The 21,196-nt window shown below is 30.7% G+C and overlaps 1 protein-coding gene and 1 long non-coding RNA gene across 6 annotated transcripts; one reads left to right on the top strand and one right to left on the bottom strand.

The window, feature by feature from the left end:
* Positions 1–1,989: 1,989 nt before the first annotated feature.
* Positions 1,990–21,013, top strand: LOC105202866 (protein pellino). 5 transcript variants are annotated; one of them, XM_011171549.3, is made up of 8 exons: positions 1,991–2,882; positions 12,978–13,173; positions 17,096–17,278; positions 17,365–17,596; positions 18,825–19,031; positions 19,124–19,411; positions 19,498–19,829; positions 20,816–21,013. In XM_011171549.3, the coding sequence occupies exons 2-8, from the start codon at positions 13,139–13,141 to the stop codon at positions 20,940–20,942; spliced, it is 1,404 nt and encodes a 467-aa protein (XP_011169851.1). In that variant the 5' UTR covers positions 1,991–2,882; positions 12,978–13,138; the 3' UTR covers positions 20,943–21,013. The 5 variants fall into 5 exon arrangements, with proteins under 5 accessions (XP_039302976.1, XP_039302977.1, XP_011169851.1 ...); XM_039447041.1 differs by lacking the exon at positions 1,991–2,882 and adding an exon at positions 12,171–12,530; XM_039447042.1 differs by lacking the exon at positions 17,096–17,278 and having other exon boundaries at positions 1,990–2,882.
* On the bottom strand, positions 5,983–9,544 carry LOC120357187. The gene is made up of 2 exons (XR_005574363.1): positions 9,451–9,544; positions 5,983–6,297 (listed from the first exon to the last, which is right to left on the bottom strand). It is a non-coding gene; the product is annotated as an uncharacterized LOC120357187 (long non-coding RNA).
* Positions 21,014–21,196: the final 183 nt, after the last annotated feature.

Consider the following 21,196-nt stretch of genomic DNA (forward strand, 5'->3'; position numbering starts at 1 on the left):
AAGATGTGAATTCTCCCTTACTACTAACAGCTTTTAGATTGAATAAAAAAATTAGCAATATCATGTTTTTTATTAAATTAATCTAATAATTTTAATGCTGACTAACATCTAAACCCTCCCCCCCCCCCTTTGAAAAACTGTAAAGAATTTAATAACATGCAAATATTTAAAAGATAAATTTTTATTAATTAAATTTTGATATCTTCCTATTTTTGCCTATAATTTTTAGTTGCAATCGCTCGGTTTATTTTACTCACTCTAATATATGTTCTGGTTCTAATAAAGCATAGTAACGCCTCTTTTAGAATTTTTTTTAAATTTCAATTCTATTATTTTCAATAATTTTTGATACTCTAGAGAGGGATAGATCTATCTGATACTCGATGCGTTCGATTGATTTACAAGCGCCTTGAGGATCGATAACGAACATCCGAACGCTAGGTCGCTGTTAATTAATTTGGTGCCGATATCTGAGATGGATTGCAGTTCCGGCTTGTATTTTTAGTGAGTGAGTCAGATAGCGATACGGGCCATAAAAATTGCCAGCAGGTAAGCATGATATGTTATCTTAATGCTACACGATTATCTATTATAATTTTATAATATTCAAGAAATCACAAAGTTGATTTCTCTTATTAGACGATATTATATTTAATATTTCTAAACTATAAACCTACTAATAGCACTAATATTAAAATGTCTTGTTAAATATTTTTTTTAAATTTATCCCGCAAAATTAACAAAATCGAAATTAATCTTATTAAACTTTGTGATAATTTTTATTATTATTCTACTATTTTTAATAATTTTTGAAATATACATTATTCTTTGTTTAAACTAGACCCATGGTATGTAACCTTAATAGGCTTTCTACAATAAGCTATTAGTCGATATCATAAGTCATAAGCCATAAGAATTGATCAATCACAGTCGAATATTCTCTTCACATTTGACTGTGATTGGTCAATTTTTATGGCTTATGACTTATGATACCGACTAATAGCTTGTTGTAGAAAGTCTATAAAGGTTGGTTTATGCAGGCAATAAGCGCTAACTTATGCCGGAGTAGGGAAGAAATTAGCCAATCATAATCGATTTATAGAAGAATAATCGACTATGATTGGTCAATTTCTTAAAGTTACGATCTGCATAAACCAAGCTTAATAGTCTTTCTACAATAAGCTATTAGTTGGTATCATGAATCATAAGCCATAAAAATTGACCAATCACAGTCGAATATTCTCTTCACATTTGATTATGATTGGGCAATTTTTATGGCTTATGACTTATAATACCGACTAATAGCTTATTGTAGAAAACCTATTAAGGTTGGTTTATGCAGGCAATAACTGCTAAGGATTGGTTTATAATAGCCGTTACCGTAAGAAATTCACCAATCATTGTCGTCTTTTATAAATTGACCATGATTGGTTAATTTCTTACGGCTATTATGAACTAACTTTAACTTGGTTTATGGTGAATTGATGACGTCACATACTCTATTTTAAGTTCTCACAGTATGATTTCAGCATATGGCATAATGATGCCATTAATAAATCTGGTTCGGTTAGGGCTAAAATCCACTGCACTTGAAAACATTACAAGAATTGACTATGAACACTGACGCTTCAGACTATTCTTGAATTGATCAATTCGTAAAACTTTTTGTGGTTGATTAATTAATGAAACGTTTCAGAATCAAGTCGGAAACGTTTGGACCGAAGTGGACCGAAGTGGACCGTGGCAAAAACTTCTGATTGGTTCGCAGATATATTTGGAAACCTCTGATTGGTTGAAAACTATTGTTTATTGTTGGCTACGATGCTACAGACGTTTCCAAGTATTCTTTAATTGAACAATTCATAAAATTCTTTGTTTCGATTGGTCGATGAAACGCCTCGAAACATTTGTATCGTCAAGCGGGATCGCAGCCATTATTCCCTATTTCTGTTACCTATGCAGCCTATGCTTTTCATTGTGCAATAGGCTTTAGCTGAACGCAGCAACATGGCGTCTCACGCATCGTATACGAATGTATCGGACTAGAGCACGGTAATCTGATTTTCTCGCTCGTCACGCATCTCCGAGGAACCAGCGAGCAACCGAGCGACGCGTTCCGCGATCTGACGCGTACGCGTATAATCCGGGAAAGCGTTTCTTCGATTCGCCACACACATATATACATTTGCGCTCGCCACCAGCAAGTCGCGTCAAAAGTTGCGTGTGCGTGCGTGTGTTTCGTTGTGTTGTATTGTGTTGTGTTCCGCGTGCGTGCGTTTATTTGTGCGTGCTTGTGTCGTACGCTTGACGGAGGCGCAGCTACTATCCCGCGACCCCGTTGCTGCCCCTGCCGTCATTGTCGTCGTCGTCGTCGTCGTCTCTTCATCGTGCGACGTGCTAAACAAACGTGCATGACGATCGAACGGGAGGGGAAGTGAAACAACGCTGCGGGAAGCGAGAGACGGACGCGGAAAAGTGTCGCGAGGCGGAATTCGGTGCTGGTAATCGATATGACAGTCACGTAACACGCGTGAACATGGGTCGCCGTTCTGCCTCAGGATCGTCATCGTCATCGTCGTCGTCGTCGCTCGTAGTAAACACGACAGATTGCGACGATCCGACGAGAATGGAGCAGTGAACGAGGGCGGCGCGCGTTCCATCAACGTACATATCATCAGTGTTCGCGGTCGGTGGACTTTTCTCGTCGGAAAGAGAGAGAGAGAGAGAGGGTGGGGGGGAAGAGTAGTAAGGTAGAGAAGAGTGCCCGTTTCCCAGCGAAGAGACGGAGGAACGTTCTTAATTGTGCTTTCGGCGTCGTCGTTCTCGTTGTCGGAAATCGCAGAGTAGTTCTCGAATGCGGAAAGTGCCACGATGGTGATACGGTAAATCATCTGTTTTATCCTTGCATCCTTCTTAAAACTGAAAGAATGAGTATATGTGTGTGTGTGTGTGTGTGTATGTGTATGTATGTGTATATAAAAGAGAGATTGTTATTTATTGAGTGCTCCAGAATTGCTGTCAAACAATACACAATCAACAAACAAAATATGGAATACAGAATAGAATTTTATTTACTTCAGCTTTTTGCTAAGAAGAAAAGGTGTTTACAAAATTTCTTAATTATTTACATCCGTCTATCACATATTTTGAACTTAATGATTATCTGTCACTTACTGTGCTAACAAAATTATTAAATATTGGGATTATTAGGAACAAATATTTTATTCATAATAAATAATAAATTGAAGTAGAAAACAAAAATTAAAGTGAAAGGAAGAGAAAAAAATAAAGAGAATAGAATTTCACTTCAGTTTTTTTTGTCAAGAAGAAAAACTTTACAATATTTACAACAAAATATGAAATACGCAATAGAATTTTATTTACTCCAGCCTTTTGCTAAGAAGAAAAAGTGTTTACAAAATTTCTTAATCACTCACATCCATTTACAAAATACTTTGAACTTAACAATTATCTATTACTGTGCTAACAAAATATGGAATATTAGGATTATTAGGAACCAATATTTTACACATAAATAATAAACTGAAGTAGAAAACAAAATTAAAGTGAAAAGAAGAGAAAATGAAGAGAATAGAATTAACTTATTTCAGTTTTTTTTTTTTTTTTTTTTTTTTTTTAAGGAGAAAAACTACAATATTTACAACAAAATATGGAGTACGCAATAGAATTTTACTTCAGCTTTTTTTATCAAGAAAAAAAACTTTGTTTACAATATTTCTCAACGCGCATCTACACTTTGAACTTGACGACTCATTAATCTTTATCACTTATCACGCTCGCAAAACAACATGGAAATAAATATTAGGAATCAAGTTTTCTTACAATAAATAATAAGAAACTAAAGTAGAGAACAAAAAAGGCTAAATGAGAAAATAGAGAGGGAAAAGAATAACATTTTATTTACTTCAGGCTATTTTGCCAAGAGGAGAAACTTTGTTTACAAAATTTCTTAACAACACACATTCATCTATACTTTGAGCTTAATGACTAATTAACATTTATCTCGCTTATAAAATACGAAATTAAGAAGCAAGTTTGTGTGATAAATAATGAAAAATTATCCAAAATGAAAGTAAAATAGATAAATAAAAGAGAATGAAAAACTAGGAGAGGAAGACGATCGTCTTCCCCGCGCGCGGTCGATAGCAACTGCACGACAATCGTGTCACGCCGATCGACGTGCCGCAGTGCACCGGACTGCACCGTGCGATTTCCCTATCTGCAACCGATACTGCGTCGTTGGCGGCACTTACAAATATGCATTGTACATACACGCAACGACGTGCGTGCACCTGTGTGCGCCAGTGTTATTTACCGAACACACAGGATACATTCGTGGAGGTCTGCCCGTCGCGTCGCAGTAACGTTATCTCCCGAAGACGCGGACTGTAGTGCTATATTGGCACGACGTGCATGGGACAGCTTTCCTTTTCATTTTATTTTTACCCTCGACTAATCGCCACTGTGCACTCCGGACGTTTTCGTTCGCGTGATCGTCGCGGTAGATCAAAACATCAAAATCACTGGATATATTTAATATTTTTCGATGGCTCAATATTCTTTATATTTTTCATATATTTTAAGATATAATTAAATCCGATAAACACATTATGGAAATATTGTTTAATGGCATTTACAAAAATTGACAAAAATTTTGTTATAATTGTACTAAAATGATACATCAAATGCAGCAATTTGGTTGAAATAAAATTTCTGAATGATATTTGTGAAAAAAATTACACAAATTGAAGATTGAAGTATAAATATTTTAAAATTATTTAAAAAAACCGTTTTATTCTCTATTTGCCATAACGTAGCAATTTTGTTGAGATAAAATTTCTGAACAATATTTATGAAAAAATGGCACAAATTCAAGATTGTAGTATAAGTATTTTAAAATTATTTAAAAAACTGTTTTATTCTTTATTTGCCATACTGAATGTGCAATATTTTATATTGTAATATTTCTGCATTATAATTTAGGAATAATTGTGCATTTTTGTAAGTATATATATGAATTAATTACATTCTAAATATTTTATACATAATGCAACTAAAATATTTCTCTTAATTATTGAACAATTTCTTTTCAAATTTAATTTTGCATATCACTAAGATGATCCACCCTATTGTTACAAGTTTTACCGAAATAATAATTCAAAATGAATTGCACAAATATAATAATTATCAATATTTTATGAAAAAATATAATAAAAAAATTAAAATATTATGTTACGTCGATTTTCGTGTTTAAACGACTACAGTGACCTCTAAAACATTTTTTAAAAATCTGAACAAAAAACGAAATTTACTTTTGCAACATATACTTTCGATTTCTGGTGAAGCACATGAAAAAAAAAATAGTCGGTTTGTTTGGACCACCCTAATATATATATATATATATATATATATATATATATGCAACTGTTAAATGTGTCAAATTGAACGTGAATAAGCAGACAATGGCTGGTACTCATAATTGTTCTCGAGATAATACTTCTCAAGATAATCTCATTGAAAATCATGTTATTTGACGAAGATTGTTTTAAGATTATGAATTCATAGTCCATGAATTCGACGACGTTCTTAATAAAGAAGCTGATACTCAGAGTCATTTTGTTTCATATCAGATTACCTTCTTAAAGATTGTTAAAGCCAGCGATTATTATCATTCAGGAACTTCCGTGATAATTCTAAAAAAACAACCAATATGATAAAAGGATTTTGTTCGTTAATTTGATTTTATCAATCTGTCGTATTATTCGTGTTTGCCAAAGAATTTTCTTTTTTAAATAAAATTGTGAAGAATAAGAGCTGGAAAAAAAATGGTAAAAGCGAACATTATACGCCTGTATAATTTCAAGACAAAGAGGAGCAATGTCTCATTAGTAATTTTAAAATTATAACACTGTTTAAACGATGACGAAGAAAGTATCAATAAAAATATTTTAATCGATGTGATTTTAGTTTAATTATTTTAGTTTAATCATTCTAAAGTACATTTTTCATAGTTTGAGAAGAAAAACCACGATCTTATTTTTTTAGACCATGTTCACTGATTTTATTGTTTCGATTCACTGCGCCGCTGCGCAGTGTCTCGCGAGGAGGTGTGCGATGCTATCATCGTCCGAGCAAAGCTTAGGTTCTGCCAGGCTCGCCTGATATTTTGAAAGCTGTCCTCGTCAGTCACGCTCGTTGCACTTCATTCCTCTTCGTCACGACCTTACCTTTCTCCTCTTTCGCGAGAATAGCTCGTGCTCGCACTGTTTTGGAGGCCTAGGAAAGTGTAGATATGGAATCAATATTCAACATGTATTGTGCTGGAACAAAAGTTTATTAAGCGAAATTTTAAATTACATGTTTAGATGTTTATACATAGATTTATTTAACTACATATGTTGCTACGAACTTTTATTCTAATCCAGTATTTAAAAATCAAATCCAGTAATCAAGTTTTATTTTCTATATATAGAAAAAAAATTAGTATCGAATTAAGAATGTACTATATATATCACGTCTTAAAATGTTAGAAAAAATGTTAAATTTCATAATTCTATTAATATGTTTGAATATCTTTGTAAAATTTTAGCTTAATTCTCTATTCGAAAAGTTATTTAATTTTTTGTTTACTCTTGTTTCTTATATAAAATTGTTTTGTAGTACTTACTTGCATATTTGATGTAAAGTAGCATAATGTTAAATCGAATTTTTTATATATGCTAATACAATTTATCTTTTATATTCTAATGAAATAATAAATATTCATATAAAAATTTATTTGGGACTACTTCGTTTAAAAGTTATTTAACCGTAAAATAACGAAATTTTCGCTGTATAAATCATTATAAATTTTTCATTGTATTTTTCCTTACAGCTAGTTTTAGGGCTAAAATTCGGGTAAATTAAAATTTTTTGTTATTGATTAGAAAAGGAAAGAATAAATCTATCTTCAACTTTTCAAATTTCGATAACTTTTAGCTGGTATTATAAAGCCAAAATATCTTTGAGCTAATATATTTATTTCTATTTAACAATCATTGTTTCATATATAAGTAAGAATATAAAATTCTTCTTATAAAAATCTTATAATAAAAATCTTTTTTAAAGAATCTTAAATTTTAGTAACATATTATTTTTATTTTTATTATATTATAATAATCATCTAAAGTGCACAATATGATTGTTTGATAATAATAATATTAAAAAAATTTATTATTCTTTATTTGAAGATATTTTTTGTCTTTTATATTTTTGTGTCTTTTAAAATTATTACGGAATAATTTTGAAAATATATTTCTTTTAATAAAACTATATATACGTACTGAAAGAAAAAATAAACCTGAATTTTAATAAATATTTATTCGAATAGTACTAATAAAATATTTCTTTACAGTATTAAATATTTACTCTATAAGAAAAAAAAATATTAAAAAAGTTTAATTATTGATTCTTGTACTCAATATGTATATTTACATTTAGTAAATATTTTATTAGTACTGTTCGAATAAATATTTATTAAAATTTAGTAATTTTTTCCTCACTATACACACACATACACATGCGCGCGCACATAAAATTTTTTATGTAAACAAATTACATCTATTTAATGCTTATCTTATTTCAATATTTACATTTTAAAAATAAAGATATTCTCAAAATAAGAATATTCTATTTTTCTGTATTAAAGGATTTAAGTAATATTCGTAAGAAATAATATTTCATACATTGTACTTGCGAAGTAATCGATTCCAACTAATTATTTTTAAATTTTAGAACAAATACATGCGAAGATTTGAAATGTACTTGTAAATAGTTTTTTGTAAACACGAATCTTTTAGTAGTACTTATTATATTTGGAGTCTACGAATAAAATTGTTGAATACATTTCTTAAAAAATTATAATAGTACTTTAATAAAATCTAATAAACTTAATTTCTAGTAAAGAAATGAAGGGTGAACCGGACATTGCTGATTAGCTAATTTAATATGAAATTTTTTGATTGATAGTATACTAAAAAATTTCTAGGCAATGGTTGATTTTAGTGAATGTATGCTACGGCACTGTACGCTAACGGGACCCTTCCAATTCGAACATTACAAGATTTGCTGATTTTTTAGCAGGGTTGGCAAAATTCCACACATACATTTTTTTTTTTTTTTTTTTATGTCCATGTCAGTGGCAAGAACCTGGTATTTTCCGGAAAAGACTGTCAAAAAACTTAAACTTCCTCTTTATCTTCTGATTCTTCTTCTAAATCTTCTGATTTATCTTAATCCGTTGAATTATTGTTTTATAATCTTTTAATACTTTTGAAGATGCTGTTTCAGTCGCGGAATTTTTGCACTTACTAATATTTTACGAACAATACGTTTCTGTTACATGTTATCAACAGAATAGAATTTAAAACAAGAAATTGTATTATATAATAAAATTATCGCCCAATTTTTTATCATTATAATTTTTCAAGCAGAAGCTGAATTGTTATTGAAATCATTTTTTATCAAAACAGCTAGAAATATGAATGTCACAACGTGGTGGAAAGCATTATATAAAAATAACTTGCCCGAAGATTTCATTAATAATTTTGTTGCGCATTTAGATCGTGGTCCAACGAGTTCAGCGTCAATATAGAAAATGTTGCCAGTTCAAATTTTATTTCAAACAAAATTCGTAATAGAGTAGGAATTTACGTTACAAATAAATTTCTTTTTTATTATAAAATGTTAAGTGGCAAATACGAATTAGATGTATCTGATTGGTAAAAATTTTCAATACTATTACTGTTTTGCTCATTATGTCAAAATTGAATGTAAAATATACTATTTTTATCTCTTATATCTCTTCAGTATTTATGCTCTATATTCTAAAAACGGTATATCACATGTGTATATATTAATTTAAAAAGATTTTATTATAAGATGTTCTGCCACAGTATTATTGATTCGTGTTATGTATGATTTATTAATTACAGCAAAAATATTCTTTTCTATATAAAGCACAAATATATTTTAGTATTCACTAGTCACTTCTACAGTTTTGCTAATTTATGGGATAGAATCCAGGACAGTAAAATCCGAAATTTATCTTGGTTTCTTCCACTCACTGAACTTTTCCTGCCAACCCTGTTTTTCGGGTTCGATTTTATATTCTTACTTACACGTGAAACAATGACTGTTAAATATAGAATATATTACTTTTGATTTAATAATAATAATTTTTTTTCTATGTACTTGTGTAAAATATTTCATCCCATCGCTACTGAATGCAAAACTCATCGAAATAAACAAGAACCATCGTAATTTTGACAGATTCAATTTCCAATCTCGTGACCATGTGAAAAAAAAATTTTTTTTAATCTCAAAGTAGACAAAAAAAAACTAGTTTTTACAGTTGTTGCAAGAAAATTCAAACTCGAATAAAACCCATACCGATCTCGTTGTCCGATGGCAACGTAATCCTAAGGAAATTCTGGCGAAGGCTCGCGGACAGCGCGACTATCGGCGCGAGTCGCTTCATTCTTGATTGTGCGAGTATAACGGGCGAAATATATAGCTTTTTAGGTCATCGTCAACAATGTAATGTAGTACGGCACTGTTCAAGTGGTTGCGAAAGACATGTATTTATTCTGCACGTGATAAGCATATTTTGATCGTAGTTGGAATATCTGCTGACACTTATTCTTTGTAATGACTCTCTCGCACGGACGTTAATTGTTCGCTATTGTTGAAACCGAAAGTTACCTCGTCGCGGCATGACTGTACATTTTGAATCTCTGTCGTGAGTAACTCGTACCTGTTATTAAATAAAAGAATACATGGGAATGCGCGAGGAATTCCCATAAAACCGTTGCTTTTCTAAATTAATCAAATGAACTAGTTTTTTTGAAATATTGCCCCGTTCAAAAATTTTTATTGTCATTGCAAAAGAATTTACGTTTCATGTAATCCTTCGTTACGTTATATGTACGTACAACTGTTAATGTGTCGAAGGGAATTTCTAAATGGGCTTTTCTGTGTACACATTTTTAGCAGCATGCTAGCAAATGGTTATGTGTGAGAAGCTTAACATTCTTAAAGAGATCTTAAATTGATGGCATTATCGACAATGTAGGATGCACAATTCTTTTAATTGACTCTAAGAGAGAGAAAGAGAGAATTGAAAACCCTTTTTTTACACGTTTAAAATATACACAGGAATAAAAGGTGGGATATTTAACTTGAGCATAAAAACGAAAATAACATTTAAAAAATGTGTAATTGTCGGTATTTTTAATTCTTCCCCCAGGGAGATCATAAAACAAATAACTAACATTTATTAGAAAACCTTTGAATTGACTTTACAGAGAGAGTTCCAAATTCTTTTACACAATTAAAATCTTTACAAAAATGAAGAGGGCAAAAGTTGATCGTTGGACGTTCAATATTGTGCAATATTCCTCCTCTAAACAATGCAAAACAAACTCAGTATAAACTCCAAACGATCAATAATATTGTGTGCAGTAATATTGAGCGTCTAGGGCCAATAAATAACGAAAAAAATTGTTTAACATATTACTTGATATATATTAATATACCTTAATATTAATTGTGTAAAAGAATTCTGTAAATTTAATTTATCTAATAAAAAAATGTCGATAATTTACTTTAGGATCTCTTTAATTTCACAAATTATTTTTGAACTTTATTTTGATTTGAATAAAACAATTACACGTCATCATTAATCGATTTTAGTAATACACATAGTTATGAAACTGGCCAATTACAGTCATTCCATTCTTTAGAGGAATACTTACGATTGGCTAGTTTTATAATAGGTATCGATGTTATAACTTCAGCGTAAATCATGTCGTGTAAACGTAGTCTATGATATTACATGGCATTTTCATTCATGTATACACGTCTAAAATTATTAGTTATTGTAAGAGCAGTCATGACGGCCCATTTGTTTGTAGGTGTCTACAGAGAAAAGTTGAGGATGGTTCGATAGAAATATACCCATACAATTCGCATTACTGTAAAAGATCCGATTACATTTAGAAATAAATGAGAGACATCAGCGTCACAGTAGAAAAAATTTTTACACGCATTATAATTAACTAACTTCATTTTTGTATTATCGTACTCTTGCTTGCTAAAGTATAAAATTATGTAACATTATAGGAATGATAACATATCAGAGTTGGTTGGAAAATACTAGTGAATGGAAAAATCATAAATAATAAATTTCAATTTTTACAATGGAAGTTAGCCAATGGAATAAACTAGCACAAACTATAAAATTTATTGATGCATGATACTAAAATATATTTACATAGTTTTATGCAAAAGGATATTTTTGCTCTAATTAGTTAAAATCATTAATCACTAATCACAGTTTAAAGAAAAATGAAACGAACCAATAACCAGTAATGAAGTCATAATGATGAAACCTTATAATAATAAACTTTTTTTAAATTTTTTGTGAAATAATTTGTGAAATACATTTTAATAAAAACTTTGCAGCTATAAATGTAGCTTACTAAATTTAATTTTAGTTTATATGAAATTTTAGTTTAATGAAAAAAATATAATAACATAATAATAAATAAGTACTAAATATTTTTATTATATAGATCTGTTTCGTATTTACTATTCAACATTTTTTTAACAAAAAAAAAGACTAATTTAGTTGTTACGTCGATCTCTGTATCGTCTGATCTATTACGAATTTTATTTTGGATAAAGCTGCAATTGGAAAAAACTTTCAATTAATTTACAATGTCCTTTTATTCTTTTCCATTTTTAGCATTTTAATAAAAAAGATCGGTTTTATCGATTTTTTCCTAGGTTTTTCCCAAGAGACCGATTTTACCATTGGAATAAACTTAAAAAAAAACCATGGAATCTGGTAATAGTAGCGAGAGTTAAGATACTTGGAGCCTTGAAGCGAACAGAATTGCCAAATTTTCTCTTAAATTTGGATTTTATTATCACACACGCAAAGAAAAAATTAGTTAACGAAGCTAAAATAATATGTTTTTAAAATAGAGATAATTAATGTCATTGGTATCGAAATTCATTTTATGTTAGCAAATAAAATATAGAAAAAAGATATTCGCTAATAGAATCAAATGATATTTAGCTGAATCTATTTTGCTACATTCTTTTCTAAACTAATCATATTTGTAATGAGATTATAATCTTTTATAACTGAGATATAGACTTCGATGCTATTGAATCTTTCCTAAGAAAAATATCAAGTTCTTGCGTTAATTTTTAGAAATAAACAAAATTCTACAAAATACATTTTATTTATTTTCGTCTTGTTCAATTTTGAGGATTTGACTTCGAGGAAACTTTCCATAAAACCAAATCTTACTTCGAGCAAGTGAAAAATCTCATAACGCCTTTTATTCTGTGTGTGATTCTTTACTTATGAGAAATACAGAAGTATTTCACCGCGTCCATCTGTTGGCTGCATACAATTGCGAATCGAATGCTCGGTTTCACGTGCGCCGGCAAGTGCATCGGTAAGATATTGAGGAGAATGTAGTTACCACTTCCTTAGCTACTCGTGCTAAAGTACGCTCATAGCCAACTTTCAGCAATATAACAAAGAAATGTGTATTAGCTATTGATTATTTTCTTACGTGCGAGAAATTTTTTGATAGGATAAAAAGTTAAGAGGGATTTTTGGGGAAGTGAAATAAAAAAAAATATTTCTAATATTTTTATCTTCCCAAAAAATTCTTCGTAGAAATAACAAAACCGAAATTTAGAGAAGAAACCTCGAACCCTAGCAACTCCTGACAAATGGAAAACCTTTTCGTTAACAATAGCAGTTGCGAAGCAAAGACGGGCGTGTTTTTACTAGATAATGGAAAATTTTAATACGCGAAAAGTTGCGTCGGCAACTCACCTTGCGCGAACAGAAATAGAGAAAAGAGAGTCTTTATATTGAATGTTTCTCATTGCAGATCATAATTACCAATTCGCAGAGCTTGCCGCGTGCAAATGCATTCGCTCAGATTTGTCTGCAACCGCGTGAAGATCCCTAAGACTGCCCGACTCCTTACCAAGTTACCCTTTCAAGTACCATGTGTGGAAGTAGTAATCTATAAATCCCACTGAAAGGAGGATGCCGGTAACTAAACGCATTCCAAACCCCTCGCGGTAAGTAAGCCTACGGTTTACATAATTACGTAATGTAAGCCGCAAAAATCTATCTTTTCTATGCATACGGCTTATATTCAGATTTGGATTTGCAATTTGGATTTTCTTATGGAGCACCGTTCGTTAGAAACGCACGAAGCGCGCTGTCACATGTTTATGACAAAAACCGAAAATAAGCGCTTTTATGAACTAAATTATTTAGAAAATTAGAAACTTAGATTATTGGGTGTATATATACAAATATACGCGACAAGGTGATGTATATTAAGCGCTTTTCTTACTCGCAAAATTGGCAAACTCAAAAGGCTTTCTTACTATCTCTGAACGATGCAAAATATGAAAGAAGGCGAAATTCATTCGATAAATTAACTGATCCCTGTGTGAATATGTTAACAATGTTAAAGCCCGTTTGCATCAATGTAACTCAACTTTAAACTCGGTTCAACTTACTGTCTCTTTTTTAAATTCATAATAAAACTAGGAAAAGATAGAAAGTAAGTTCCGAATTTAAATTGAATTTGGTTTCAGTTACATTGGTGAGAAATTGTTCGATGTAAAATATTTGAAATACTGAAAAATTTGGTTGTACAATTTTAAACATGTTTGATAACTTTTTGCTTTTGGGATCGGAAAGTAATTTCCAGTTACAGACATCCTTCTGTTCAACGCTTCCATGGTTATTAACATATTAATCCCGTTTTAATCTCCAAAATGAAATCTCCTTTTCCTTGGTGAAAGCTACAATAATGCAAGATTTAGTGAAATGTTCAGGGAATGTGTGTAACTTGTACAGTTTTATAACACAATACAACACGTACACGTACGATTATACATTTATCCTCCATTTTACTCTTACGATCTCCTAACTAGGGCTGTTATGACTGCATCTATGAGGATTTATCTTTTTTTTCCTGCAAATATTTTAATCAAATGAAAGTTCTCATTGCTTTATAAAATGGGCTTCATAAAATTCATACGCATAATTGATTCTTCTGTTACATTGAATGTTTTATAAAAAATTAACAATATATGTACATCTCAGTAGTTTATCATATTATTCTATAGGGTGATACCGCCACTACCATTTTATTCCAGCCATGTATTAAAAATTAAAAAAGCAGAAACTAATAATTTCCTTAAAGAAATTTTATTAATTCTGTTACAAATTCTGTTGTTAAATTTCTCAGCAAGCTAAGCATCAAAACTGGAAGTAAGTGTTAATCCTTCGATTCCCAAACGGAGCGAGCTCTATTAACAGTACACGAATTATACTTGTTTTGTTACTATAATTATAATTTTAAAGATTTTATATCGATATAAAAATAAAATAAATAATATTGTATTGTATGTACGCATTAATATATTTATTTACTATATTTTAATATTGGGTGATTGCAAAAGTTCATATCGATTTCAATAGATGTTATTAGAAGTGTATAGTAATGTTATTAATTGTTATGTGTACGTATCGCACATCTATAGAAAAGTGCAGAATTGAGAAGTATTTGTATCGCTTTCATTTCGGTGTGTAATGATAGTTACTTTAGTTTTTTTTCTATTAAATATTCAATAGATTATATTCAGGTTATTCAGTAGCATAACACATTGATTACGTGATAAATAGAAATATTCCGATGCAGTACTTTATATCTTGTGTTGCATTCCGATAGTCATTGTCGGTATTGAATAATTTATATAACAAATTAGATTTGTAATATTAACAGTGATTATTGAAATATATTCTTAACAAAGACGACATTAGTGTTTAAAAAGAGTTTAATCTAAATTCTTGTAAAAATATTAAAAAAATAAAGAATTAAAATAATTATTAAATAAGTTTAATATATAGAGAGAAAAGCTTGCTCTATATATACAGAATAGCTTAGAATTTCAAGTTTTAATATTTTTTCTTACATTTAACATTGATTATATATCAAATAATGAAATAACGTAATTTAGTGTAAAATAATTCACGAATTTCAACAGAAGAGATTGCTGAAAGATTCAACATTAACTGATTGATCGCATTCCGACATTTAAGAAAGATTTAGTACTTTGTAGCTCGAAATATGAGTGCCACATTTGCTAACCGAATTAATTGAATCAGATTGTGCAACTGTTTCTTTGCTTAGCCGACTAAATAGTCCTTTTCAGATCGAGTTGTAACTGATGATGAAAAATGGTTCTTGTACAATAATGTTTAACGCAAACGCATTTGGAAACCAGCAGATGAGTGTACAGAATTCAAAACAAAAGCCAATTTGTATTTTAAGACGGTGATGCTCTCTGTTCAGTGAGATTGCAAAGAAATAATTTATTTTGAGCTGTTTTCTGTTGACTAAACGATTAATTCTGACAAGTATTGTCAACAATTAAACAATTCAAAGATAACAATCCAGGAGAAGCATTTAATTCTGGCTAATTGTAAGAGAATTGTTTTTTACCACTACATTCGTGAAGAAACCGTACACTGCAAAACAAACCTTGTGCAAACTAAAGAAATTGAAATGAGATATTATATTACAACCCTATTTTTTTGATATCGCACTTAACATCGGATTATTACTTGTTTCGATCATTGCAAAACGATTTGAATGGCAAAAAATTTGCACATCATTTGGAAATCATCAAAAACCATATTACTTTCTTTTTCAACGCAAAATCGTTTTATGATCGAGGTATCCGGATGCTATCAGAAAAAATTATAGAAAACTGCGTTTACATTATTAATAACAAATTTTATATACTAAATTACTACTAGAGTTTTAATGATACATCGGGCACTAATTTTTGCATTCATCCAATCTAATTTTTAACATTATACAAAACTATATACAAAAAATTTGTTGGAGTCAATTGCTTGCATCATTTGGGGACTTGGTTTAGGAAAATAGTATGAGAATTGAAAGGTTAAAAACTATAATTTTAATTAATTTTAATTCTTTAACAGAAATCGAATTTGATTACTATTGAAACTTAATATCGAAAAATATTTGTAGTTAATGTATTTTCAACAAAACTTTGGCATAGTTAAAAAAATCGATTTTTAAATTCAATACAGAATCTATTTATCAAAATTCTTTAAGAAAAAGTGGTAGGGTGTGTGTGTATGTAGGGGGAGGGAATCACCTTATACAGAAAAAAATTAATGTCAAATTAATAGTGTTTCATACAGAATATAAATATATGTCAAATATTCTAGGAATGTATTTTCATCAATCAAACATTTAAAAAAATCATCTAAACATGGGTTTAAAAATGCTTAGTTTCTAAAAGAAAAGGAATTTTACTGTGAAACAGTGTAATAGGTTTTAAATGAAACAATTGATTTTATATCGAAATTTGCGAGAATAAAATACAAAATATCTCTGCTTTGGTTTCAAGATATTCCATTATTTAACAATAAGATTCCTCGAAAAACAAGCGTTTTTAGACTCACGTACATATACATTTTTAAAAAATGTGTGATCGATGATAATATGTCCCTGGAATATTTAACACTTATTAATTTATACTCTGTATAAACAAGAATATAATAACTTTTTTGGTAGCCTTAAATTTAAGCAAAATATAATATTTTTGTTTCTTTATTATAACAATCATATAAAGAGCACAATATGAGTATTATGATGTTATAATAATATTAAAAAATTGTAATTTTTTTGACTTAAAGATATTGTTATTTCTGATATTTTTTTCTCTTAATTCAATGAAAATTATTATTGTATAAAGATAAATTATATATTTCTTGATAAAATTATACAAAATTTCTTCATGTGTAAGCAAGTTCTGTTTAAGATTATCAAATTCTTTAAAGATTTTACATATTTATATGAGACAATGATTGTTGATTTCGAATACTAATTTTTTTCTGTGTATGTATACGTACGAATGGTTTATCATATCATGTGTTTTACGTTAGATCCGACGGCGGTAGTAGTGAGAGCCCATTGCTCGTGGAAGAAAATGAGACAGTCGGTGCACCTCACAGTCCACGCAATATACACAGTCACAGCCATTCACATGGCAATCCACACCGATCTCACAGTTATCATCATGAAAAGCCCAAACAAGTAGTGAAATACGGTGAACTAGTTATACTTGGGTAAGAATTCCCATCATAAATAAAGCAGATACGTGAAGGAAAACGCAAGATTAGTGACTAATGAATCTCTCTGATGCTTTCCACAGGTACAATGGTTACCTTCCACCTGGTGATAGAGGGAGAAGGAGAAGCAAATTCGTATTATGTAAAAGACCCGTGCCAAATGGTGTTAAACGTAGCAAGCATTACATCGTTAAAACGCCTCACAGTTCGCAAGCCATCCTCAATACAAAGCAGCACTCGATTTCATATACACTCTCCAGAACACAAGCTGTTATTGTCGAATATACAGAAGATGAAAAAACCGATATGTTTCAGGTAAGCCCAAAATATAATTTTATTTTATGGACCATGTAGTTATTTCTACATGAAGAGAATTTTCTCTTTGAATTCACTTTCAAAATGAATTGCGGGATAACATTAACTTTGAAAAATTCTAGTATAAATTTTAGTAAAATTTAATCAAACAATTTTATAATATAAAATAGTTCGGTATAATTTTACTAAAATTTAATCAAATTTTAGTAAAGATACAGCAAAACTCTTTTATATATCACGATCTTCAAGATAAATTCTGATAGAAAATTTTCTCCATAGTTTATTATCTTTTTTATCAGATAAATATGTTCATTATATCACTCATTTACTATAGTAATTTAAAAATGAACTTAAAAATAAAAATGTCACTAGCTCTTCATTTAATATATTGAATTCTTTCATCAGAATTCTTTTTTTTTTACAAAACTACTAAAAAATTATAATCTTAAATTATGTATTTTAAGGGGTAACGCCATTCTAGAGTACGAAAAAAAGCTGAATTTTGACAATTTTTTTTAAGAACAAAAAAACAGGCACATTGAAATTAAGGGCTTTAACAGTTATATATTTAAGTGTATAAAAAAATTTTTTTATACAACTGTCGCTACCTATAGGTAAAGTGAAGCTATTACAATTCCTTAACATGTGTAGGTAACTAATTTCTTTACTATGTCAAAGGATACAAGCATTACAGAGAACTGACTCATAACAGGTTTTTTTGAAGCGCTCAGCGCACAAGTATCCCGACAAAATCCCTTTTACATGTTCTTAGCAACCTTTCCTCCGTATAAAACTATTTGTATCTTATTTCTAAGATCCTAAGGCATATTTTAAGCAAAAAAAAATCGATTTTTTGAAAATTTTAAAGTAGCGTTACCCCTTAAATTAATTATAACTTTTAAAGTTGTTCGTAAAAAAGAAAATTTTGTTGAGAATTTAATATATTTAATGTAGTGAATAAGATTATATACAAGGTGTAACTAAAAAAAACATGGAGTATATTACGAGTTAGTATATCACGAGTGAAGAGTAGTCGCTACTCTCCCGTCTCTGCTTTCCGTCTACAGACGGGCGCTAAATTTGAATATCGTATAACTACGAACAGAAAGCTCAGATAAAAAAATGACTTGGGACTTTTCGACTTGGATTCTTGTCCTCCATCTCATAGTATACTCCATGTTTTTTTTAGTTACACGCTCTACATATAAATTTATTGTTGTATTCATAGATCGGCCGTTCGTCCGAGTCGCCTATCGATTTCGTAGTGATGGACACATGTGCGGGTGGCGGCGATGGCGGGCCCGCTAACGAAGGACGTGTCGCCCAAAGCACTATCAGCAGGTTTGCTTGTCGGATTTTGGCAGATCGATCGGATCCTAGAATCGCTAGGATCTATGCCGCGGGCTTCGACAGTTCAAGAAACATTTTTTTAGGGGTAAGATTCGAAACAATCAACGATTGATCATGTGACTTGACACGCCTAATTTGACAAAGAAAAAAATGGACATTACAAACACTCTTACACAGGAAAAGGCAACTAAATGGCAGGAGAATCGCGAGATCGACGGACTTACGACGAACGGGGTCCTGATAATGCATCCGCGAGGTCAGTTCTGCGGTGGTGAGGCGCAATGCGGTTTCTGGCGGGAAGTCAGTGTGGGCGGTGGAGTTTTCTCGCTCAGAGAAAGTAGGAGCGCTCAACAGAAGGGTAATGTTGTCGAAGATGAGAGCAATATTCTGCAAGATGGTACTCTCATTGATCTCTGTGGCGCTACTTTACTTTGGCGATCAGCCGAGGGTCTCGCGAAGTCTCCGGTAATTTACACATCTTTAGAAAGATTATAAAGATATAAAATCATATATAGTTTACATTGACCGATTGCACGGTGTATTTTTCTCAGACGAAGCAGGATCTAGAGGAATTAGTTGATGCTATAAATGCCGGCAGGCCGCAGTGTCCTGTGGGCTTGAACACACTGGTCATACCACGCAAAGCAGCTTCGGATTCGACGCAGCAGCAGCCATATGTTTATCTTAAATGCGGTCATGTACAAGGACATCACGATTGGGGCCAGGAAAAGGATAAAGTTACGAGAAGATGTCCCATGTGCCTTGTCGCAGGGGCGGTAGTCAAATTGTCTATGGGAATAGAGCCTGCCTTTTATGTAGACTGCGGACCGCCCACTTATGCATTTAGTCCCTGTGGGCATATGGCTACAGAAAAAACTGTCAAGTTAGTATTGTGCGCCAGTTGCTAATTCTTGTAAATAAATTTCAAACATATTTTAAACAGAGTTGGATAACATAATATTTGTTAAATGAAATTGAGTTATAGTTAGTAGCTTATAAAATTGATTTACACAATATAAACAAAGTGTCTTAATGATCATAGTTAAATCTTAGTGCTGATATTGTGTAATTTTATATATCTTTTCAAATTCAACAAACTGCACATCGAATAGATTTTTCGCTCGTACCATTATTCCAAGTTGAACAAGAATTAGTAATATCACGTTTATTAAATTGAAAATCAATTTAATAGTAAATAATGCTAAAATAACACATTAGCCAGGGTTCAAATCTGGGACCTCCCAATTTTCCAGAACGGGCGTCTTAGCCAACTTGTGATCACTGCAGCTGTTATTTTTCATAACAAATTTTTCAGTTTTTTAAAGGAAAAGGGTTTTGACATTCAGATGTGAGTTAGCATCATTTATTATTAAATTGATTTGCAATTCAATAAACGTGATATTACAAATTCTTGTTCAACTTATAACCAAATTTTTGTTCGGCGCGCAGTTTAACTTGAAAAAGTATATAAAATCATACAATAAATATCAACACCAAGATCTAACTGGCCGTCAAAGTACTTTGTTTATATTGTTTTATATTGCGTTTTCACATTATTGATCGAATAAGTTCTCTATTTCAAAATTCATTTAGTTACATTAAAAGTTGCATGAATAAAAAACTAACTCAATTATAAAGTTGTTTTAAAATTTTTAATTTAGTAAGGAAAAGTTAATTAGTATGTGTTTTTAAAATATCTAGTTAAAGTTAAAAATTAATTTATTTGAAATTGACGAAGTTAAAAACTATTAATCCTTTTACTTTGTTATTTAATATTTTACCTAGTTATTATTCAATCCTGATTTCAAGTATGTTACTCATCTTCTTACGATTTTTTCACTTATCGGTCATTTTTCTTTATTTTTGCAGATATTGGGAAAAAGTAGCCATTCCACATGGCACAAACGGTTATATCGCGATTTGTCCCTTCTGTGCAGTACCGCTCGAAGGCACGCCAGGATATGTAAAACTAATTTTTCAGGATAATGTAGATTGAAGATAAAAAATAATGGAAGCATGTGTAGAAATTAATAACTTCTTAAGAAATATAAGAATTATTAAACTCAATCCAGAGAGAGAGTTATCGCATTGAATACCCACAGAAATTTTCCACCTTCCTCTTTTATCACCGTAGAATCAATGTGACGTAGAATCTATGCACAACTATTTGCGATTATGTAATTAACTTGTAAGTTGAAATATGTTGCTGTTTTAGAAAAATTTTACAATACTAAAAAGCTTATTTTATTG

The sequence above is a fragment of the Solenopsis invicta genome, chromosome 3, assembly GCF_016802725.1.
Source record: "Solenopsis invicta isolate M01_SB chromosome 3, UNIL_Sinv_3.0, whole genome shotgun sequence".
In the NCBI taxonomy this organism is placed as follows: domain Eukaryota; kingdom Metazoa; phylum Arthropoda; class Insecta; order Hymenoptera; family Formicidae; genus Solenopsis; species Solenopsis invicta.